This window comes from Acomys minous (assembly GCF_964271855.1).
Source record: "Acomys minous genome assembly, chromosome: 16".
In the NCBI taxonomy this organism is placed as follows: Eukaryota; Metazoa; Chordata; class Mammalia; order Rodentia; family Muridae; genus Acomys; species Acomys minous.
Window position 1 is genome coordinate 2,289,585 of NC_140498.1, and position 23,825 is coordinate 2,313,409.

The 23,825-nt window shown below is 51.9% G+C and overlaps 1 protein-coding gene and 1 long non-coding RNA gene across 12 annotated transcripts in view; both read right to left on the reverse strand.

Moving 5' to 3' along the window:
- Positions 1–1,528: 1,528 nt before the first annotated feature.
- Positions 1,529–5,748, reverse strand: LOC311585854. Its single transcript, XR_014775369.1, has 2 exons — positions 2,860–5,748; positions 1,529–2,820 (listed from the first exon to the last, which is right to left on the reverse strand). It is a non-coding gene; the product is annotated as an uncharacterized lncRNA (long non-coding RNA).
- A 93-nt stretch (positions 5,749–5,841) lies between these two features.
- The window catches only part of DLG4 (discs large MAGUK scaffold protein 4), a 28,046-nt gene continuing 10,062 nt past the window's right edge, over positions 5,842–23,825 (reverse strand). For 5 of the 11 annotated variants that reach the window (XM_084763704.1, XM_084763701.1, XM_084763708.1 and 2 more), the window contains 18 exons: positions 21,506–21,559; positions 21,322–21,372; positions 20,992–21,116; positions 20,549–20,718; positions 20,290–20,426; positions 20,042–20,186; positions 11,971–12,266; positions 11,687–11,789; positions 11,415–11,529; positions 9,693–9,869; positions 9,319–9,355; positions 9,194–9,221; positions 9,004–9,051; positions 8,826–8,927; positions 8,321–8,493; positions 7,333–7,442; positions 6,762–6,853; positions 5,842–6,583 (listed from right to left, as the gene is read on the reverse strand). In XM_084763704.1, the coding sequence (XP_084619830.1) occupies positions 6,477–6,583; positions 6,762–6,853; positions 7,333–7,442; positions 8,321–8,493; positions 8,826–8,927; positions 9,004–9,051; positions 9,194–9,221; positions 9,319–9,355; positions 9,693–9,869; positions 11,415–11,529; positions 11,687–11,789; positions 11,971–12,266; positions 20,042–20,186; positions 20,290–20,426; positions 20,549–20,718; positions 20,992–21,116; positions 21,322–21,372; positions 21,506–21,559 (2,070 nt within the window). In that variant the 3' untranslated portion in view covers positions 5,842–6,476. Of the gene's footprint in view, positions 6,584–6,761; positions 6,854–7,332; positions 7,443–8,320; positions 8,494–8,825; positions 8,928–9,003; positions 9,052–9,193; positions 9,222–9,318; positions 9,356–9,692; positions 9,870–11,414; positions 11,530–11,686; positions 11,790–11,970; positions 12,267–20,041; positions 20,187–20,289; positions 20,427–20,548; positions 20,719–20,991; positions 21,117–21,321; positions 21,381–21,504; positions 21,560–23,825 lie in introns of all 11 variants that reach the window. The other 6 variants (XM_084763703.1, XM_084763709.1, XM_084763707.1 and 3 more) reach the window with 2 other exon arrangements.

Sequence of the window (23,825 nt, forward strand, 5' to 3'; positions counted from 1 at the left end):
CAGGGAAAGCACCCATACACATAGCTTTTTTTTTTTTTTTTTTACTGTGTGTATGAATTTGTTTGCCTGCATGAATGCATGTGTACCATGTGTGTGTCTGCTGGGTCTCCTGAATCTATGACTGCAGATGGTTGTGAGCCACCCTATGGATGCTGGGAATTGAACCTGGGCCCTCTGCAAGAGCAACAAATGCTCTAAGCCTCTGAGCCATCTCTCCAACCCCACACATTTAAATCAAGACATTTCCAATCTGATGCCAAGAATGGCAGTGCTCGCCTTTAATCCTGCACTTGGGAGACGGGGGCAGGTGGATCTGAGTTCAAGGCCAGCCTGGTCTACATAACGGGTATCAGGACAGCCAGAGAGCTACATAAAGACCCTGGCTCAAAAAAAAAAAAAATGCTCAGGCTGGAGAGATAGCTCTGTGGTTAAGAGCACTGACTGCTCTTCTAGAACTTGGGTTCAATTCCCAGCACCCACATGGCAGCTCACAACTGTTGGAGGAAGGTCCAACTGTGTTTTCAAGTGCTGACTTCAGTGCCTTAACATGTGGTCACTGCCCTGCCATGGCATTGTTATGAATGCTGAACTATCTCCTGTAACCATGTGATAATAAGAAATGTTCCCCAGTTATCCCTGGTTGAAGGAGAGATAACCCTGTTTTTTTATGATCCCAAGTGTGGGATTGGAACAGTTTTGTGAGAAAATAGGTGAGGTTCATCTACTAGAAGACCGACCATCTCGTGCAGGAGCTTGATTGTTGCCAGCTGAAGAAAACCCATGAACACACTCTGGGAGGAGATATAGAAATGAGCCCAGAACTAGAGGCGGGGCTCTTGGGAGACTTGGGATAGTTTTGGCTGTTCACCGCTCCCCTTCAGGAAGCTCCTAGAGAGAACCACTCGAGGGAGGGCTTTGGGGCTCTGGGCTCCTGCTGAAGTTCCGGGTTCTGGTTACTCCAGGTTCCAGCAGAAGAAATCCTGCTGATTACGCCAGGAGAATCGCTCCTCGGAACTGATATCCTTACGGTTTTGTTATTGTGTTCTTTAATCCTCTTCTCCTATTGTTTTGGTTAGCTGGGTTATAAGTGACGTATGCTCAGTTAATACATTGTAATAAAATTATTATTGGTTAAGAAAAAATGAGCCTACACCTGATTGCCTAAATAAAGATGCTAAAGCCTATGACTGGGTAGAAGAGAGAGAGGCGGAGTTCTAGGTTCCCCAGGCTTGGGTTCAAGATGTGAGAGGAGAGAGAGAGAGAAAGCAGCAGAGCAACAGGAGGGGAGGGAGGGACAGAGGGGGGAGGGGAGGGAGAGGGAGGGAGGGAGAGAGAGGAGTTGCCTTAAGGCAAGTTGGCGTTGAGCACATGGCTTAAGGACAGACTGATGGCCACCCCTGGAGTCATCAGATTGGAAAGTGATAGGTTTTCATGGGGGGTTTTAAAGGTACTAGCATTAAAGTAGCTCAGAATCTGCCCAACGTGGTGCTTACAACTTAATAATAAATCACAGTCTCGAGCCAGGCAATGGTGGCGCACGCCTTTATCCCTGCACTCAGGAGAGAGGCAGGGGATCTCTGTGAGTTCGAGGCCAGCCTGGTCTACAAAGCAAGTCCAGGACAGCCAGGGCTACACAGAGAAAGCTTGTCTCAAAAAACCAAAAATAAATAAATAAATAACAGTCTCTCTGTCAGTCATTGGTGAACTAACTGGTTAAACAAAACTGTTGCTGTACCGGGCCCAGTGGCACAGCACTCAGGAGGCAGAGGCAGGTAGATCGCTGTGAGTTTGAGGCCAGCCTGGTTTACAAAGCAAGTCCAAGACAGCCAGAACTACAAGAGAAACCTTTTTTTTTTTTGCGGGGGGAGGGGACAGGGGGAGAAAGAAAAAAAAAAGAGAAAAGTGTTGCCATAATAATTTACTGCATTGTTTAATATAGAAAGAATAATTTGTCTTTCTACAACACACAACTGTCTATATCCAGTTCCAGAGGATCCAACACCCTCACACACACATACATGCAGGCAAAAAACACCAATGCGCATGAAATAAAAATAAATTAAAACATTAAAATTCCTTTTTCAGTTTGCCTCAGGGGACCAGAGGAGCTGAGGACATAGTTCAATAAAATAGTGTTTGCCCGGCCTGTGCCCTCGGTTTGAACCACAATACAAGGTGGCAAGGGCGCCAAAAACTTGTTCTCTGCGGACTTCGCACTGCTAACCACGCCTTCACACTGCTAACCACGCCTTCACACCGCTAACCATACCTTCACACCGCTAACCATGCCTTCACACCGCTAACCACGCCTTCACACCGCTAACCACGCCTCACACCGCTAACCACGCCTCACACCGCTAACCACGCCTTCACACCGCTAACCACGCCTCACACTGCTAACCACGCCTTCACACTGCTAACCACGCCTTCACACCGCTAACCACGCCTCATACTGCTAACCACGCCTCATACTGCTAACCACACCTTCACACTGCTAACCACACCTTCACACTGCTAACCATGCCTCATACCGCTAACCATACCTTCACACCGCTAACCACGCCTTCACACCGCTAACCACGCCTTCACACAGCTAACCACGCCTTCACACCGCTAACCACGCCTTCACACTGCTAACCACGCCTTCACACAGCTAACCACACCTTCACACTGCTAACCACACCTTCACACTGCTAACCATGCCTCATACCGCTAACCATACCTTCACACCGCTAACCACGCCTCACACCGCTAACCACGCCTTCACACTGCTAACCACGCCTCACACTGCTAACCACGCCTTCACACTGCTAACCACGCCTTCACACTGCTAACCACGCCTCATACTGCTAACCACGCCTTCACACTGCTAACCACGCCTTCACACCGCTAACCACGCCTCATACTGCTAACCACGTCTTCACACTGCTAACCACGCCTTCACACCGCTAACCACGGCTTCCCAGATGTGTAGAATGAGGGAACTTTTTTAATCCTGTGAATTTCTAGACGTGCAAATTTGTCAGGGACACAGATTGCTCACATCACTTAAAAACAGAAGACAAAAATGACGGTGGATGCTTGTAACCCCAACACTTGGGAGGTGGAGGCAGAAGGATCAAGAGGTCAGAGTCATCCGTGCCTGCGCCTCAAATTTGAGGCCAGGCTGGGAACCCCCGAGACCTTTTCCCTCAAAATTATAAAGCAAAACAGTAGCCAGTGAGACAGCTCATCAAGTAAAGATACTTGCCCAAGGCTGAAAACCTGAGTTTGATCCTTGGAAACGCACACAATGGCAGGAAAACACTTATTCCCTCCAGGTTGGCCTCTGAACCCCACACATGCACCACACACTTGTGTGTCTCTCTCTCTCTCTCTCTCTCTCTCTCTCTCTCTCTCTCTCTCTCTCTCTCTCTCTCTCTCAAGCAACTGGAAAAGGAAAAAGAAACCCACTAGGAGCTGAGGGGTGGCTGGTTGGTTGAGGGCACTTACTGCTCTTCCAAGGACCCAGGTTTGGTTCGCAGCACCCACAACTCTAGATCCAGGGCACCCAACATTCTCTCCTGGTGTCCTGGGGCATCCACAGGCATGTGACATCCACTTGCATAGACACACACACGGATGGATTTAACTTTTTTTTTTTAATTAAAAGCGGTAATAATAATGCAGAAACTGAGCCTGGCGTGGTGGTGCATGTTTGTAATGCCAGCCCTCGGCAACCTGGGAAACTTCCTAACAAAATGAAACAGAACAAACACACAAAACAACAACTACAAAAAAAAAAAAAACTGGGAAATCTAGGTTAAAACTCTCCTTAATTCCTTGGCCCCAAAACCATTGCTTTAGCACACCTTCCTCAGCTCCTGAATCCTCCTTTGGGCAAGTGACAGGGAATATCAGGGTAGCCTCACCAGGCTGTAAAAACGACCTGCGAGGCGCCCTCTGACCGCCCACCATGATGCCAGGACCACCGGAGCTCCTGCCATGCAGACCCTGGGTCATACACTCCGAGACTTGGAAACCTGAGTCTTGTGGGTCAGGACGCTGCGTGGGTAATTCCACTGGGCAACCCAGGGTCACGGACTCATGGAACCGTGCTCAGTGACCTCTGCCTCGATGCCGGATGCCTTCCCCTGAAACATTTCTACGTTGGACTTTCTGCACCCAGCTGTCATCTCTGCTCAGGGGGTGGCTACAGAAACTGCCCTTTTGCAGCTGTTGAGGATTTAGCAACTCGCAGGGCCCCCACCTCAGCCTTCTCCCCGACAATCAGACAGACATGGGATGGTATCGCAGCTGGTGCCAGCAAATGGCTGGTCTGTCCCGGTGAGGGATGACCATGGCTCACCTTCATATCCCCAACTTTTATATCTGGGGTCACATTTCTGCTCTCTGACCCACAGTATTTGCCAAGACTCCTCAAATCTTTTCCTGCAAGATGGGGCACAAATATATCCAACAATAACTATCCATACAGCAAATTCCTGTAAGGACTCTGTCCACAGCGGGCAGAGGCGGCGCACGCCTTTCATCCCAGCACCGGGGAAGCAGAGGCAGACAGATTTCTGAGTGCAAGGCCAGCCTGGTCTACAGAGTGAGTTCCAGGACAGCCAGGGTTACATGGACAAACTGTCTCAAAAAACAAAAAACAACTAAATAAATAATAAATTCTGTCCACCTTTAATCCCAGCACCAGGAGAGGAGAGACAGAGGCAGGCAGATCTCTGTGAGTCCGAGGCCAGCCTGGTCTGCAAAGTGATTCCAGGGCAGCCAAGGTTACACAGAGAAACCCTGTCTCAAAAAAAAAAAAAAATTCTGTCTACAACCCCATGAGTTTAAGAATGTTTCCTCTACACAGCCCTATATTTAACTGGTTAGCCTGGAGCTTTATCAACTCTAAAACAATGCAAGAAATATACATTTGGTAGAAGTTACCTTTGTTGTTTTTGTTGCACTGTTTGTCTTTCATGGTAGCTTCATCCTGAACCCTCACAGCCTGGGTTAACCCTCATAACCTGGATTAACCCTCAACTCCCACTTCTCTTGCTTGGGCTTCCCAAGTGATGGGATTACAGCGTAAGCCTCCATAATTGAGTTTTTTCATCTTTTCATGGGCTAGTAATGAACTGGGTGACTCTCGATGCTGGGAGGCAGTAGGGCACTTCGGCTTCCAGGCTGTCCCCATGAGCCGTTCAGTCCCTTGTAACACAACAGGCTTTGCCCAACCACGGACCAATGCTCTGAGCCCGTTAAGACGGAGGAAACCGAGTCCTAATGGTCAACAAGTTTAGTATATTGAATTTGTACATTCTGTGCACAGTTTTGTACATAGGTCATTTTCAACCCGCTGTAAGTCAAGGACTTCTGTATCTTCCCTTAGGAGCGAATGCGCTGCCAACAGCTAGGAGCGGTCAGGGCTAGACCAAGCTCGCAGGAGTTAACACAAAGTCGGCCAGGGCCTAGCACGGCTCTAGCTGCCTCGCTTTGGTAACTCCTTCCCAGGACCCCTTTAGGCACTCTGTTCTCTGTGAGGTAAGGAAAGGCCTGAAGTACTCAGACCCACCCGTCCCAGGCCCTCACCTGTGTCTCTCCACTTCCCTCCCTCACCCCCAAAGAACCAGGCCACACACTGGGTTTCAAGTATCTGTCTCTTCCTTTCACTCTCTCAAAAGAAAATATAAATAAATAAATTGCAGAAGGCGGCAGCACTTCCTGTCTTCCCCTGGCTCCCAGACACCCGACCCCTGACCCCTTGCCCCCCACCCCCCTCCCCTGTTCCCCCTCCCTAGACCCATCCCTCCCCTTTTCCCCAAAATAAAATAAAGTAAAATAAAATCCCAGGAAAAAAAAAAAAGTAAAAAGCCACAGTTAGACCTTCCACTCATGCAAACCGGCAAAGAAAAAAAAAAAGGTGGGAGGTGTGTGAAAGACAGGGTACGCATAGTAGAGTCCCCCTGCTTCTCCCCCCAAAGACCACCTTTGAGAAGAAAAAAATGGAGAAAATAAATGAGAAATCAAATGGCATGGGGAGTTATGACGGGGCAGGGGTGACCCCAGCCCCTGCCTCAGGAGAGCGCGGCAGCCTGTGGCCCTGCATCCCTACAGCGGGTACTTGAGAGGGGCCCTGACTTCTGGAATGTGTGTGGGAGATGATGGGGAGGGCGGAGGCCCCCAGTGGGTCTGTGTGTGCATGGGGGCGGGCAGGGGTAGGGGTCCTAAGGAGCAAGGGCTCGGAACCAGGAGCCCAGCTCCCACCCCCCAGACCCCAGGTTCCTGGGGTCCAGGAGCCCTGATCTGGGGTACAGGGATACATGCAGAGGAGTGTCCCCCCTCCAATGGGCTAGATCCAGTTAGAAAGGAAATAAATAAGAAGGGTTAGGAAGGGAAGCCGGGGTGCGAAGGGCTTGGGCTATTCAGTCCAGACCAAGGGCCCAGTGATGGAGGCAGGGTGAGTCCAGGCCGAGCCAGGGCAGGAGTCAGAGTCTCTCTCGGGCTGGGACCCAGATGTAGGGGCCTGAGAGGTCCTCAATGACGCGCTTCACTTTGTGGTAGATCTCTTCAAAGCTGTCGCCCTCTACGATGGCTGTGAGTGAGGTGGAGCAGGGCGTGAGGCCAAGGAGCGCAGAGCAAGCAGTGCCTCCTCCTCCTTCAGGAAGAGCCCACCGACGGGCACCTCCTCCCACGCCGGCCCAGTAAGGCAGCCCCGAGTCTCGGCACAGACGCCGCCGCGCTCACGGCTCCCGGAGCTGCCGGCCTCTCACCTGAGAAACACTCTGTGAACTCCTGCTCCAGCTTCGTGGCTCTGTCGAAGGCTTTCCGGGCTTGCTCCTCTGTGATCCGCTTATTGATCTCTCTGTCAAGAGGGAGAGAGACGCAGACATGAGGGCTGGACCCCTCTCTGCATTTTTACCTCCTCCATCCTGGCGTGCTAAGCCGCAGCTGGAGCACACAGCAAACCCTCTGGGGCTACAGATGAGCTCACGGCCGCCCACCCCATCCAGGACCTCTCTGGAATTCGCCCTTCTGTCTGTGAGCCCCACAGAAGGGATCCAGACTCTAACTCCCATCTGCGTCTGAGGTTCTGGTTCGCCCCAGCCTGTGTGCGTCCCAGGAGGCTACTGAGAACTTAGTCCTGCGTCGCCCACGGCACAAGAAAGGAGGAGAGGCCACTGCGTCAAGCTCCAGCTCCTCTCTACTCTCAAGCCGGCTCTCTGAGCACTGTGGGAGTTGCTGTCCGGGGTTCTAAGAGGACAGATCAAAGTCGGGGAGGCCTTGAGAGCCCAGGATCACAAGCGTAGGGAGCAGAGGGGGAGCCCCCAGGACCATACTCACAGCACATTCTCCAGGGAGCGGGGACGGATGAAGATGGCGATAGGGTGCAGGTGGGCCGCCTGCAGCCGCCGCACGGCATTGGCCGAGACATCCAGGATGCAGTGCTTCCCCTGGGGGCCGGCGGGGTGGGTGGAGGGGGACCAGCAGGTAGCAGGAAAGGACAGACAGAGGTGCCAGGAAGAGACACAGAATATAGAAAGGTGGGGGCAGGAGGTTGGCCAAAGGGGAAGGGACAGATGCCAAAGGACATGTAGGCAAGAGACCAGAAAGAGGTATGGACAGAGTGACCAACAGAGAAGAAAGGAAAAAGGAAGATGGAAATCCAGGCCCAAGAGGGCAAGGAAGGGGCAGAACAGGACACAGGCCAAGAGGGGACCCAAGAGGCGACAGTAGGGCAACGGCAAAAGGTGGGATGCAGGAGGCAACCAGGGCAGACAGGGAAAGACAGTAAAGGAAAAGGATAAAGAAATTAGGATAGAGGGAGGAGGGAGGAGGGAAGGGAGGACGGACAGAGGACAGACAGATGGAAGGAATGGGAGAGACAGATGGGAGGCAGATGGAGAAAGGAGCCACAGAGGGAGGACAGGGCGTGTGGGGAGCAGTAGGGAAAAGGGGATTAGGGAGTGGGAGAGAGGGGAGCGGGGACCCCACATTAAAGGAGAAGAGGAGCAGAGGGGAGTCGGGGAGAAAGAAGGGAACAAATTGGGGAAGGCAAAGCCACCAAAGGCAAAGCCCCAGGGAGAGGGAAGAAACGGGGAAAGGAAGGGAGCAGCAGAGGACAGACGGGGACAGATGGCAGTGCGGCGCGCGGGGTCAGGAAGCAAGGGACGCAGGCGGTCAGAGTTGCCCAAGAGGAGAAGGAGGTGGAGGAGCGGAGTGCAGACCCAGCAGGGAAAGAGACAGAGAGAAAGAGAGTTAGAGAGAGCTGAGGGGCAATGCAGTGGGCAGAGGGGAGGAGGAAGAGGGCACGGCGCCCGCCAGCTCTTACCTGCTCTGCTACTTCTCGCACAGACTGGACACTGGTCCCGTAGAGGTGGCTGTTGTACTGGCCAGCCTCAATGAACTTGTGCGCCTGAATGTCCTTCTCCATTTTCTCCCGGGAGGAGACGAAGTGGTAATCCCGGCCATCTACCTCATATTCCCGCTTAGGACGTGTCGTATCTGCCAAGAAGTCATCGCACCCCACAAAGATCTAACCACCACCCCGTAATACCAGATGCCCCGACCCCCAAACTCACCCCTACCCCCAGAGTACCCAGGGAGACAGAGACTAAAGTGGGGCAGAACTGCCACCCAGGGGCCTCCCAGGCTCTGGCCCAACCTTGCCAGCTGCACACATAGAAGTGGGCAAGACAGCTTTCTCTCCTCTAAAGCGATCTGTGTTGCACTTCCGGTGGTATGGCCCGGAAAAAGTGAGACTCCTTGGGTCCCCCCACCAATTCCAACTCCATAAAGATCCAAGCCCCCGCCCCGCCCCGCCCCGCTGTACTCACGAGGGACACAGGATCCAAACTTGTCGGGGAACTCAGAGAGAAGATCATCGTTGGCACGGTCTTTGGTGGGCCCAAGGATAATGATGGGACGAGCGTAGTGCACTGAGGAGAAAGAGCTTGGCTTAAGCAGCAAGCAGAGCGGGTGGACAGGAGGAGTGAGGCTGGGGCCGAGGCTCACCTTCCATCTGCGTCACTGTCTCATAGCTCAGAACCGAGTCTTCTCGACCTGGCAAAAGACAGGGCATCTGCAAGACAGGGCTCCCAAGACGGGGCACCTGGAAGCCACCTCGCCTGCTGTCCCGGGAGTGTCAAAGGGAGCTCACGCCATGTTCTGCTCACCCCACAGCTTTCCAGTTAACCCCACCTACCCTGTGATCCAGAGCTGGAGCCCCAGTCCTAGAAGAAAAAGCAAGCCTTGTGGTAGGTTCAGGATTTAGTTCAGAGACCAACCCTACCACTTCCCCACCAGGCCCATCAGCTACCTTCCACCTACCTTGGCCTTTAACCTTGACCACTCTCGTCGCTCAACCCTATGGGACACATGGAGGGAGAGCAGGAAATAGTAGGAAAATGCTCAGTGAGGTCCCCACCCTCTGGACCAGGTGACAGCCCCATCTTCCAGGAACACCTGGGCCCTACATCCCTCAGGGGGAAGTTCTCTCTCAGGGGTCAATGGGAGCCATGGTCCCCAGCAGGGCCTAGCAGACTCCCGAGAGTCCCCTATTGAATGCCCACCCTGGTGGGGACCTTGTGAACTTCGAATGCCTCTCCTCCAGAAGGCTGCAGAGTCCCACACGCCTCTCCCCCGAAAGGCTGCAGGGCCCCACATGCCTCTCCCCCAGAAGGCTGCAGGCCCAGGAGCCTCACCGCCGCTTGCTGGGAATGAAGCCAATGTCATCAGCCTCACTGTCAGAGTGGACTCGCCGCGCTTGCCACCACTCTTCGTCACTAGCGTCAATTACATGAAGCACATCCCCAAAGCGGAAGCTCAGGGCCTGGCTCAAGAAGCCGCAGTCCTTGGTCTTGTCGTAATCAAACAGGGCCCTGCAGCACAAGTGACCATGGGTCAGGGCCTAGCTGAGGACTCCAGGAAGGGCACACCAGCTCCCCCAGAGAACCCCGACCCAGGGCAAAGGATCTGCAACAAAGCTGATGGTACAAAGGAATCCCAAAAACTGTCTAAAGACAAAAAGTTCTGTGAAGTTTCTGAAAGAACAGCAGTGTATAGAGAAAAGCCCCCAGGACCGGGTACCATCGCCTGGCAGTGAGAAGTGAATGACCCCAGGGGCCCACTAGTTTCTAAGAGTAAGGGAGATCTTAGGCGTAGACCTCCAAGAAGGAACACAGCAAGTTCAGTGTAGAACATGGTGAATGTGACATGGCCATGGTCAACCCAATGGAGAGGGCCCAAAAGCAACAGCCAGAATTAGTCTGAACCTCCAAGAAGGTATCAAGCCAGGCCAGACAGCTCTAAGAGCTGTACAGCAGAGGGCGGATAGGGCCAGCCAACTGGACAAAGAAGCAAGGCTGAAGGAGAGGGACAGAGAAAGAGAGAGGCAAGAAGAGGGAAGAGACTTCAATACTTTGGGAGGAGACAAGAAGAGGAATCATGAGAAAAGGAGCCCTGACAGTAAATGCTCCTGAGAGTAAATGCTCCTGAGAGTAAATACTCCTGAGAGTAAATGCCCCTGAGAGTAAATGCTCCTGAGAGTAAATGCTCCTGAGAGTAAATGTTCCTGAGAGTAAATGCTCCTGAGAGTAAATGCTCCTGAGAGTAAATGCTCCTGAAAGTAAATGCTCCTGAGAGTAAATGCTCCTGAGAGTAAATGTTCCTGAGAGTAAATGCTCCTGAGAGTAAATGTTCCTGAGAGTAAATGCTCCTGAGAGTAAATGTTCCTGAGAGTAAATGCTCCTGAGAGTAAATGTTCCTGAGAGTAAATGCTACTAAGCAGACAGGAGGTGAGCTGAAGGGGATTTTCAGTGCCTACCTAACATGCATGAAGCCAGGAGTCAAGTTCTAGCATGGTGGGGGGGGGGGCAGGTAGGGCAGGGATTGATGAAAGGAAAGGAAAGAATTAAGAAAGACAGGAGGCAGGCACAAAAGAGCTGCAGCCCTTCCCACTGAAGCATCCCACAAGGGTGCCAAGCTGGAAGACCCAAAATATCCCAAAGCTGGGCATGGTGACAAATGCCTATAGTCTAAGGCTGGAAGATTATTGAGGCACAGGGGCTCAAACTCAGCCTAGGCAACGAGGGAAAAAGAGGGAGAGAGGGAAGGCAGGACAGAGGGAGGGAGCCACGGAGGCCTGCTGTGTCAGGCACTGGCCTTGAGAGCCACTGGGAAAGTACTTGGGTGATCAGGCGCTAGAAGACAATTAAGACACTTGGGGCTATTTTTTTCAACCAGATGATATATTCTAGAAAATCTGTGCAGCCAAAGCCCACAGACCCCTGGCCAAGCATCACGTCTGGATGGGAGAATGGAAGGCAAGCTGGAGTTAGGGAAAGAGCTGTGTTGGTGATGAACACAAGCTCAGGGGGAGAGGAATACAGGGAGACCTCGAGAGTCAGGCCCACCAAGCTTCTCACCTGATATAGAACCCTCTCTTGGGGTTGCTCCGCAGGGACGCAGTCCCCGAGCCCAGGCTACTATTCATAAGCTGCTCTCGAAGATCATGGATCTTGGCCTCGAATCGGCTATACTCTGAGGAAGAACAGGAATGTTCTGCAACTCTCTTCCCATCCTAATGGCACACCCCTCTACCCTCACCCCGCCCCTGCCGAGGTCACCCATGAGCTAATAAAAAGTCAGTGCTGAGGACCGTCTCAGCAAGCAAGACACGCAAGCTTGGGCATGGTACCTTCTGGTTTGTACTGAGCGATTATCGTGACCGTCTGACCCGCGTTCTTCAGAGCAATAGCAGCCTGCTCATGGCTGGCATTACGGAGGTCAACGCCATTGACCTGGAAAGGGAGAAGAGGCTGTCACCTGAGACGGGAAGTCAACAATCAGCCCTTGGGTCGGAGTGGGTCGGGGAGTGGTCCAGTAGGACCAGGCTCGAGCCCTTCGAGCCCCTCCCCAAAGGCATAGTACTCCTGGGGGGTGCGGGAGGGCAGTGCAGACCCTTGCACAGGCCTCTCTTACCGACAAGATCTGGTCCCCTTTCCGAAGCTCCCCACTGAGGTCAGCTGGACCACCAGCAAGGATAAAAGAGATGAAGATGCCTTCGCCGTCCTCGCCACCAACGATGTTGAAGCCCAGGCCCGTGGAGCCCCGATGGATCACAATCCGTCTTGGTTCCCGGGGGATGTCTTCCTCCCCCAGAAGGTCCTTGGCCACAGGGGAGTAGCGCCGAGGGGAGGTGGGGGTCATGGCTGTGGGGTAGTCAGTGCCCAAGTAGCTGCTATGACTGATCTCATTGTCCAGGTGCTGAGAATACGCTGAGGGAAGATAGAAAAGGATGAGGCGAAAATGCAAAAGCAGTGGTACCCACCTGCCCGCCCATCCTCTCCATCACCCTCTCCAGCAGGAGACCAGAGCCAGGATTAGCCAAAGGAGTTGTTCTGCCAGAAAGGTATGTTGATGATCAGCAACAGCAGCAGGGGTCAGAGATTTACAGATGACATCACAGGGTAAGGGTCATATGTCATAAGGTCATCCGTCTTTAGTATGCCAGGATCGGTGATGACAATAGTGACAACAGTAAATACTAGTATTATGCTTTTCAGACGGCCTTTTGGCTAAAGTGTCTCTCAATCCATTAAATTCCTCTCCCTCATGGTCATTCATTTGGTATCTTTTGTTTGTTTGCCTTGTTTTTTCAAGACAGGGTTTCTCTGTGCAGCCTTGGCTGTCCTGGACTCGCTTTGTAGACCAGGCTGGCCTCGAACTCACAGAGATCCACCTGCCTCTGCTTCCTGAGTGCTGAGATTACAGGCATGTGCACGGTGCCTGGCTTGTTTTGTTTTGAAACTGGGTCATTTATCTAAAGTTTTCCCCCGTATCTAAGAGGGATCGTCCTGCTTGTATCCCGTGGTCTTGCTTAACACCTGGCCCCCCGTCTCAACTCCTTCCTCATTTTCCTAGCCTGGTCCTAGAGTCTTGAGCAGACAGGAATTTAGTGTGAAAATATTCTTCCAGGATGGTGCCCTGTACTTCCCACTGCATCACCCCAGGATACAGTGAAGTCACCTGGGTGTGGTACCACACACTCTATAGAGTCACTGGAGAAGCCCAGCTACATAGTAAGACCCTGTCTCAAAAAAAGGGGGTTGGGGAGCTAGCTGCCTGTCTTTCTATAATTGGCAAGTTCTGGTGTCATCAGTCTGGTCTGCCCATTACAGTGTGCTCTGCTTTAACCTAAGTCCCTGCAACCATGTCTAATTCTGATATACACAGGGACTGCAAAATGTTAGTGTTCTACAATCATTAGTGAGATTTTTATAAAGGACTGTCCTTCCTGTTGAGCACTGTGCCCACCCTACTACCTCACTCAAGAGGGTGCTGCACACTGAAGCCTGGTGTGGGCTACATGGTGACTTTGAAGGCAGCCTGGGCTATCTCAAAACATGAATAGTAGAGAGCTGGAGAGATTGCCCAGGGCTTCTGAGCACCACCTGCTCTTTCAGAGGTTCTGAGTTCAATTCCCAGCAACTACACGGTGGCTCACAACCATGCATATTGTGATCTGACGCCCTCTTCTGGCCTGCAGGTGTACATGCAAATAAAGCATTCATGTATATTAAATAAATAAACAAATCTTTTTTTAAAAAAATAGTAACAGTAAGAAAACACACAAGAACTGCTGCACTGCAATCTTATGGTTAGTCTGTGATACGGTTTACATACGAAGGAGAGGCGGATAATCTCTCTCTACACTATTTGCACTTGCAGGAAGAATGGTATGCCTCTAGGCAACCCAGCATCCTCCAAAGGAAACAAGGGGAAACTTTTGTGTAGTGAAGATGGGACCCCAGACCTCACTCATCCAAACACAATCACTGCATGACAGCTCCCCAGTTCAGCCCATTTGACCACAGCTCCATTTGAGTTTTACTTTCAAGTCAGAATCTCAGTCCATTGCTTCTGCCCGGCTGAGCTCAGGTGACCCTCCTACTTCAGTGTCCTGAGTAGCTGAGTCTACAAACACCCACCACCAGGCCTGATTCCCAACTTTTCCTTAGGTGTTATTATGACCTCGTGTGTTTCACATACGAAATAAATTCTGAAAGGCCAGGAAAATCCTCTTCAACAATGGCTCCTGTGTCTGCTGTGACTCTAATAATCTTGGGTCCCTTCCTTAGAGCACTCTAGTGTGACAATACTAAGGCTCATCTTACACATTTATATTTTTCTTTCTCTGGCTTGGTTGGTTGGCTGTTGTGGTGGTGCTGGTGGTGTGTGTGTGTGTGTGTGTCTGCACGCACATTACTGAGCATGCACAAGGATGGAGGCCAAGGCTGACTTAAAGTGTCTTCCCCAAAATCATTCTTTATCTTGTTATTATTCATTTATTTATTCATTACTTATTTCAATACAGGATTTCACTATGTAGCTCTGGTTGTCCTAGAAGTCACTGGGCTACCCTTGAACACACCCCACTGCCATCTGCCTCCTGGGTGCTGGCATTACATGTGTGTGCTACCTCGCCTGGCTCCACCTCACTTTTGGAGGCAGGGTCTCTAGCTGAACTTGGAGCTCACAGGTTCAGCCAGGCTAACTGGCCACTGAGCTCCAGGACGCCACCTGTCTCTGCATCACCCCTCAGGATGACGGATGTGCACCACAGCACCCAGCTTTTTATGTGGGTGTTAAAGACCAAGCTCTATCTCTCATGCTTGTGAGGGAAACACTTTGCTAAGTGAGCCATCTCCCCAGAACTGTTTAAAGTTACTTTTCAGCGCAGGATCTCATGTAGCGACCCCTCGCCTCCACCTCCTGGTCATGTGCTGTTAACACCCAGTTCCAGCCAGCACTGGGGATAAACCCCAAGTGCTTCATGAACACTGTGAAAGCACTCTGTCCTCCCAGCCATTTTTTGGGACAGGTTCTACAGAGCCCAGACTTCCTTTTTATGCCCAATCCCCCCACGTCAGCCTCCCAAACCCCAGGACCACAAGTCTATAGTATCCCTCCTGTCTCTGGTCTTACGCTTCTTGCCCAAGACTGGAAATCATCCTTTTCCCAATGAGCCCAAGTTAATTTTGGTAAATTTAGAAATAGGTCCAGAGGCCGGGCAGTGGTGGCACACACCTTTAATCCCAGCACTCTGGAGGCACAGGCAAGATCTCTGAGTTCAAAGCCAGCCTGGTCTACCGAGCAAGTTCCTGGACAGCCAGGAATGCACAGAGAAACCCTGTCTCAAAAACACCAAAAAATAGGCCTGGGAGGTGGTGGCACATGCCTTTAATCCCAGCACTTGGGAGGCAGAGGCAGGTGGATCACTTTGAGTTCTAGGCCAGCCTGTTCTACAAAGCAAGTCCAGGACAGCCAAGGCTACACAGAGAAACCCTGTCTTGAAAAAAACACAAAATACCAAATAAAATAAAATAAAAGTCCCAGAAAGCTGGACAGGATCACACACCTGCAATGCCAGCCCTAGGAGGCTGAGGCAGGGGGCCTGCTGGGTGAGGGGCAACCTTGGCTACACAGTGAGACTTTGTCTCTAGACAAAATGTCAAAACAAATAGTATCATTAAATGTGAATATGGCCTAAGCGTGTTTCACATTTGATGAAGGAAATATCTCATTCTTTCCACACACACAAAAAAAATGTCTTAGTTACTCTCCCACACGTTTTTCCAATTGAACTTTAAGATGCAGCATAAATTCCAGAGATAATACTGAAATTCTGATTAGGATTCCATGAAATGTATAATTTGAGGAGGGTTGAGATCTTTCACACAGTAAGATTTTTCCATACAGGCTCAGTGGATAAAGATTCCTCCCAACCAAGCCCGACAGCCTGAGTTTGATACCCAGTACCCCATGGAGGAAGGAGAGAGCTGACTCCTAGCAACGGTCCTCTGGCCTCTCCACATTCACTATGATGTGTGAGCCTGGGAGTGTGCATGTGTTCATGCACAAACACACACACACATGCATGCACACGCACACACACACATGCACAAATTAATGTAAAAATAGCTTTAAAATGTTTTCCATCCAGAAATATTATTTTATACCCTTCAGTAAAATTTCATCATTTTTGCCAGGTGATGGCGCACACCTGTTATCCCAGCACTCAGGAGGCAGAGGCAGGCAGATCGCTGTGAGGTCGAGGCCAGCCTGGTCTACAAAGTGAGCGCCAGGACAGCCAAGGCTACACAGAGAAACCCTGGCTGGGGGTGGGGTGTCATCATTTTCAATGGCATGGTGGCACCCAGCTATAGACCCAGAACTAAGGAGGCAGAGGCAGGTGAATCTCTGTGAGTTCCAGGTCAGCCTGGTCTACATAACAAGTTCCAGGCCAGCCAGGGCTATATAATGAGACTCTATCTCAGAAAAAAGAAAAAAGAAATCCGAGACATGGTTTCTCTGTGTAGGCCTGGCTGTCCTAGACTCATTTTTTGACTAGGCTGGCCTCGAACTCACAGAGATCCACCTGTCTCTGCATCCCGAGTGCTGGGTGCCACCACGTCCCACTAATTTATTATATTTCTGGCCAAATGGCAAAAGTATTCCTTTTCTGTGTTCCCCGCTCTAATCGTAACAATCAATATGTTACGACAAATTTAGCCTAACAAAATTATCCTGGTTGAGAATTACACTGCTTTAAAGTAAAATAAAACAACGTTTGAAAACAGAGAAACTGAGGATGGAGACATGGCTCAGCACTGGCTGCTCTTTCAGAAGACCCTGGTTCAGTTCCCAGCACCCACATGGTGGGTCACAACTACCTAAGACTCCAGTCCAGGAAATCCAGCCCCTGTAACACACATCTAACTTGCTTGGGCACAGGCTGCCACACAAGTGGCACACAGATACACATGCAAGCAAGACAATTACACACATTTAAAACAAAATAAAGATGTCTTAAAAACAAAGCCTTACAAGCTGGCCATGGTGGCGGGCAGATCTCTGGGAGCTCAAGGCCAGGCTGGCTACAAAGCAAGTCCAGGACACGCAGGGCTCTGTTAGACACAGAAACCCTGCCTCGAAAAGCAAAAGCAAACAAACAAAAATCTTACAAAAGAGAGAAAGGAAGGAGGGAAGAAGTTTGCCTGGGCATGGCAGCACGAGCCCGAAATCCCAGCACAGCCCAGATCATAGTTGGTATGGTGGCACACAGCTTTAATCCCAGCACTGGGATGGGGTGAGGGCCCAGGCAGGTAGATCTCTGAGTTCGAGTCCCAGCCTGGTCTACGTAATTCCAGGACAGCTAGAGCTACATAGTGAGACCCTGCCTTGAAAAACAAAAACAAACAGGTCATGGGATGGGTGAAGTAGCTGGACAGGTAAAGGTGCCCGTACCAAGGTTGATGGCCTCAGTTTGAACCCCAGAGCCGACATGGGAGAAGAAGAGAACAGATTTCCACAAGTTGTCCTTTGACCTGCGCGCGCGTGCGCACACACACACACACACACACACACACACACACACACACACACACACCATGGCATGTCCATACCCACACAAATATACACAGAGAAATAAGCCAATGTTTTCTCTAATTTAAAAAAAAAGAACTGGTGTAACAAGGTCATGCATGATGTTACACATCTTTAGTCCCAGCACTTGGGAAGCTGGTTTGAGACTAGCTGGTTTCCATAGTAAGTTCAGGACAGCCAGGGCTACACGGAGAAACCCTATCTTTATTTTTAAAAAAAATACCCATAAATAAAAATCCTAAAACCAAGCACGGTGACACACACGTGTAATCCCAGCATTCAGGAGGCTGAGACAAATGAATTGGCACAAGTTCAAAGCCAACCTGGCCTACATAGGGACTAGGTGGAGCTACATAGAATGACCCTGACAAAAAAAGAAAAAAGAAAGCATGGAAGGAAGTGGAGCCCTCTGGGTTCGTTCCTTAATAAACATATATTGAGTCTACTAAGAAGAGGAAGGTGGGGGAAGAAACCACTGGGCTGTAAGCCCCAGGGTGTAATTCAGGTGCGCACACTCACTCAGCATCAGCACACATGGCCCTGGGTTCCATCCCCACCACTTTTGCAAGAAAAAAACAAACAAATAAATAATTTTTGCTTTTGTTTTTTCAAGACAGGGTTTCTCTGTGTAGCCTTGGCCGTCCTGGACTCTCTTTGTAGACTAGCCTGGCCTCGAACTCACAGAGATCCTCCTGCCTCCGCCTCTCCAAGTGCTTGCTGGGACTGCTGGGATTACAGGCGTGTGCCACTGAGTCTGGCTGGTAATTTATTTCTTAGTTATTGCAAGTTTTTGGTTGGTAAGAAATAGCAGCACCAACATGGAGAAACTGCTGGAAGGCAGTGACGACTCGCAGCAGTAAGTGCGCTCTGGCCTAACTGCTGGAGGACGGGCCACACGGCTGCGGCTTACTAATATGGAGTCTCCTCTTGGCTCCTGGTCCATACTCACTCTGTCACAGCACCCTCTACTCCTGGGCTCACTGAAGGTTGGCATTTGAAAATAGATGTTGAGTGTATCGTCAGTTGACTTTCACATCTGCACTTGAACTTCTCTCTTCCTTTTCTTTTTCTTTTTAAAAAATTTTTTTTAACAGGGTCTCATCTCACTCTGTAGCCCAGGCTGGCCTGTTACTTTCCAGTCCTCCCGCCTCTGGCTCCAGAGTGCTGGGATTACAGATGTGGCCACCACACCCGTCCTTCTCAGTGCTTAATACATTTCAAGGAGGTTTTCAATTATTAAACCACCCTTGGTTTTGTCAAACAAACCTCATTCTGTGGCAGTGTTATCCTCAATGGGCTGCTGTGCGTGGGTCCCTACCAGGGTGTTCTGAACTTACACCTCCATTCGGGAGTACAGCTGGCCTCTACGGCCCCCTTCCACGATGTCTCTGTGGCCTTGTGAACTATTGTTACTAAAGAAATGTGAAGCCTTTGTCCTTTTCTCTCCCCCCCCCCCCTTTTTTTCTCACAGTCTTAAGTAGCCCGGGCTGGCCTCAAACTTGCTATGTAGCCCAGGATAGCTTTGAACTCCTGACCTTCCTGCCTCTACCTTCCAAGTGCTAGAAAAGTCAGTATGTCCCATCACGGCAGGCTCTTGTCCTACATTTTGTGCATGGGGGATGAGGGGGTAGAGACAAGGTTTCTCTGTGTAGCCCTGGCTATGCTGGAACCAGTTCTGCAGGAGCAGGCTAGCCTCAAACTCAAGAGATTTGCCTGCCTCTGCCTCTGCCTCAGGAGTGCTGGAATTAAAGGCATGCACCACTGTGCCCAGCTCTTTCCCTACATTTTTAAAGAATGTAAAAATTATCTGTTACTTGAGGACTTGATCAGAACCATGAGACCAAGTGGGTTTTGTGTCTCCTGGACAAGAAGACACCCATGACGGGTGTCAGTGCTTCTCCGCGACTGGCTTTGCATCTTCTCCAGCCACCACAATGACCAAAGGTTGTGGTCATCTCATGGAAATAGGCCACAGGGGCTGTCACGGGTGCCACAGGGGCTGTCACGGGTGCCACAGGGGCTGTCACAGGTGCCACAGGGGCTGTCACGGGTGCCACAGAGGGCTGTCACAGGTGCCACAGAGGGCTGTCACAGGTGCCACAGGGGCTGTCACGGGTGCCACAGGGGCTGTCACGGGTGCCACAGGGGCTGTCACGGGTGCCACAGGGGCTGTCACAGGTGCCACAGGGGCTGTCACGGGTGCCACAGAGGGCTGTCACATGTGCCACAGAGGGCTGTCACAGGTGCCACAGGGGCTGTCACGGGTGCCACAGGGGCTGTCACAGGTGCCACAGGGGCTGTCACAGGTGCCACAAGGGCTGTCACGGGTACCACAGAGGGCGTCATGGGTACTACAGGGGCTATCATGGATGCCACAGGGGCTGTCATGGATATCACAGGGTCTGTCTGTCATGGGTACTACAGGGGCTGTCATGGGAGCCACAGGGGCTGTCATGGATACCATAGGGCTGTCATGGATACCATAGGGATTGTCATGGATACCACAGGGGCTGTCACGGGTGCCACAGGAGCTGTCACGGGTCTGCCTATCTTAGGAATCACTAGGATGGGTCTTGGGAAGCTTCGAGGTTTGGAGGGCTCTCACAGGTTGTGATGTCTGGGGGAGCATAGCTGTCACTCAGGTAGGCATTGCTGGGCTTGGCCACCTTTAGGTAGACAACGTCATATGTGTTCTTCAGGGCTGCCACAGCATCCTCATGCATGACGTCTTCGAGCCCCACACTGTTGACCTGGAGAGTCAATGGAAGCAACGCTCAGACAGTGCCAGAAATGAACCACAGCAGCTAGGGTCAGGCAGTGAGGACCCCGAGACCCCAGGATTCCGGCCCTCACCGCCAAGATCTTGTCCCCGATCTGCAACCTGCCATCCTTGTGGGCAGCACCTCCTTCGATGATTTTCGTTACATAGATGCTGTTATCTCCTGGGATGTGCTGGTTCCCGACGCCCCCCGCGATGCTGAAGCCAAGTCCTGGGTGATGGGAGGGAGAAGTGGCTGCCTCTGGGCCTGGGGAGCAAGGCTTGGAGGCCTGGCAAAGCAGGGTGGTTGGGACGGGGCGGGGCTAAGGGGCGGGGCTAAGGGGTTTCCACTACCTTTAGGCCCTTTGATGAGCTTGATCTCCATGAGCTTTTCAGCTGGGGGTTTCCGGCGCATGACGTAGAGGCGCACGATGGAACCTGCCTCCTTGAGAGCCTCCACCGCAGCTGAGTGGGTCACCTCCCGAACATCCACTTCATTTACAAACAGGATGCTGTCGTTAACCCTGGGAACAGCAACGTCATCCTGAGCTAGGAGCTTCCTATTGCCCGGCCACCCCTTTCCAGGCCACTAGCTTTCTCTCTTTTTTGGTTTTTCGAGACACGGTTTCCTCTGTGTGGCCTTGGCTGTCCTGGACTCACTCTGTAGACCAGGCTGGCCTCGAACTCACAGCGATCCGCCTGCCTCTGCCTCCCGAGTGCTGGGATTAAAGGCGTGGGCCACCACCGCCCAGCCAGCACTACTTACTACCTTTCTAAACCCTGTCTTCTCTCCCCACCTGAGGCGGCCATCTTGAGCCGCAGCCCCACCAGGAATGATCTTGGTGATAAAAATGGATGGGTCGTCACCGATGTGCGGGTTGTCGGTGCCACCTGCGATGCTGAAGCCCAGACCTGAGTTACCCTGGGAAAAAGAGGAGAAGAAGCTCAGCTCCCCTGACTGCTCGACTCCATCAGGGGAGCAGGGAGGGAACAGGATTGGAACAGGACGGCTAGTACACACAGGGACTGAGTTGGGAGCCTGGACACCTAAAAATCACAGGCACACAAAAAAAAAAGAAACAACGGCCCAGAGGCCAGGGACCTTGAGCGGAGGGGCTGGCTCTCACCCTTTCCAATGTGATCTCCTCGTATTCCATCTCCCCCTCTGTCCCGTTCACCTGCAACTCCAGCACGGGCAGAAACACAAACACAGTGAGACAGACATTCGGGCCAGAGGACGTGTCCCTCCCCACACAGGGCTCACTTCCACCCTTCTGCTAGGACCCCAGTCCCAAAATCTAAACAACTCACATATCCTGGGGCTTCTAGGGTGTCCGTGTTGACAATCACAGGGGGAGAGTTGGCCTGTAAGAGGAGACAGAAGACAAAAAAGCCACCTTAGCCTTGACTCCAGAGGGAGTGCATAACTCCTGGGCCCTACCAATCTGGACCCCCCTTTTAGCTACGTAGTCAGCCCAAGGACCCAGCCTCAGTCTACATTACACACACATGCACACGCACGCGCACGCGCACACACGCACGCACACCCCTCTGCCCACCCCAGGCCCCTGTATATTTAAGGAGGTGTATGAGAAGAGAGAAAAGAGAGAGACAGCCAGACGGAGTGGGGAACAGCAGATGGTAAAGAGTGGGGAAACGGGGAGCATGCTGGGGGGGATGCTTCTCACCGGATGTAACACTACAGGGTGTTACATGCATTCCGTGCTACGTATTACACCCCAGGTTCAGGTCCACTAGGCCCTGCTCTCCCATTTGCGGCCCCCTTCCTGTCTTTGTACCTTCACAATCATCCAGATACCTTGATAATCCTCCCCCAAATGTATCCCTCACCCTCACCTTGGCACTCATTTGCTCTAAATCTTGCGCCATGAGAATCCGGGGTTTCCCCAGCTTCTGGTCCCTCCCTCTCTCTCACCCACCCGCCATCCAATCCACCCCTTCCTCCAGGGACCAGGTTGCCTAGCAACAGTATCTAAGACCAGCCAAGACCTGGGGAGACCCACCTCCAGGAGGCCCGGTAGTCAGGACAACGGGTGGGGGCGTGGCCTAAGGTAGGACAGACTCCCCAGAGCAAAGGACTTAGTGACTCCAGTCTCTCAGGCTTTGGACCCGCCTACCGCTACCCGGGCCAAGAGACCACGAGGAGTCTATTCGTGGGCGTGGGCGCAGTGCATCCTGAATAACCTGCCTCCCTCTCTCCTTTGAGCCCCACACGAACTAAGCCGTGCAAAGAATATCAGCAAGCCGCAACGGTAAAACGGCATCCCAAACCTAGCCTCTTCTATTGCCTTCCTCTTCCCAGCCCCCACCCCATTAAGGAAAGGGTTAAAATGAGGCGTGCCCTGGTCCCTGACGTCAGTGTCCTCAACGCAGCCAGGTCTCTAGCTAAAGTGCAGGGCGGGGCCAGCCTTAGAATTGTCCTAGGGGCTTCCCAATTGCCAGGGCAACCGAAGCCACGTCTCTATGGCAATGAGGTGAGGCTGCCAAGAGACTCCTTCCGGGGGTCCCCAATCTATTTCCTCCTTAGACAAATATTTGAAACAGACCAAGCACAAGGGTTCCTAGTCCCCTTCCTAAGTTCTCCCTCTCCTATAAAGGCCTCTCTTCTCTCTTACTGCTCTTCCTCAAAGCCCAGAAATTCCCAGCCATTTCAGGCCCCATAATACACTTCACATCTCCCCCTCCAGGCAAACGCGGCTGTCTGGCCAATAGTCACTGGCTGCGGAAGTCATCCACAGTCTCGCCCTCCGTGGCACACATCCTCAGACCCATCACCCTGCACTACAGCGTCTGCCCACACCCATGCCACTCTCCCTGACTATTCTTTGTCTCTTCTCTCATCCCACACCCTCCCCTAGATCCTTGTGCCCAGCCTTCAGTTTTCCAAAATCTCCCAACCGCAGTCGCCATTCTCCACCCACTTCCGTTTCCCCACACCAGCTTTCAGCTCTACCCTTTACAGTCTCCTGTCCTCACCTGCCACCTCTCTAAAGAGAGGACTTCGTTATTCTCCTGCTCAGCCCCATTCCCCTCCCGGCCCCCGGCCCAAGCCCTGTCCCGAGACTGCAACCACCTTCGTAGCTACTCCCTGAGCTCTGGTACCACCATCCCCTCACACTGTGGTATGACAGCACCTCACTTTCCTCCCCAGCCAAGACATAATGGCCCCATTTTTTTGAAAGGCATCTGGAAACTTCCTTAACTTCTTGAAGCCACAGAGTTACACACACACACACACACACACACACACACACACACAAGCGCCTCTGCCACTTCCCTGCCTCATCCCTTGGCTCACACACTTCCCCCCACCTTCTCAGTGAAATGTCAGCCACTGGGGTCCCCCTTCCTAGAGCATCCTACACTCCTGGCCCCTCAGTATTCTCCTCAATCTCACAGCTTGTGTCCCTAGAAGAGGAGACTGAGAGAAAGTGGGCTGGGAAATACGAGGCCTCTCAGGGCTGGAGGGGGAAAAAAGCATACTGTGAGCACAAAGGGGGAGGGGGCGGGGAACAGGTGGCCATATATAATATTGGGGACAGGAGGTGACTTCAGAAGGAGGTATGGGTGGAGGTGAGACCAAGAAGAAGGAAAAAGACAGACCATCAGG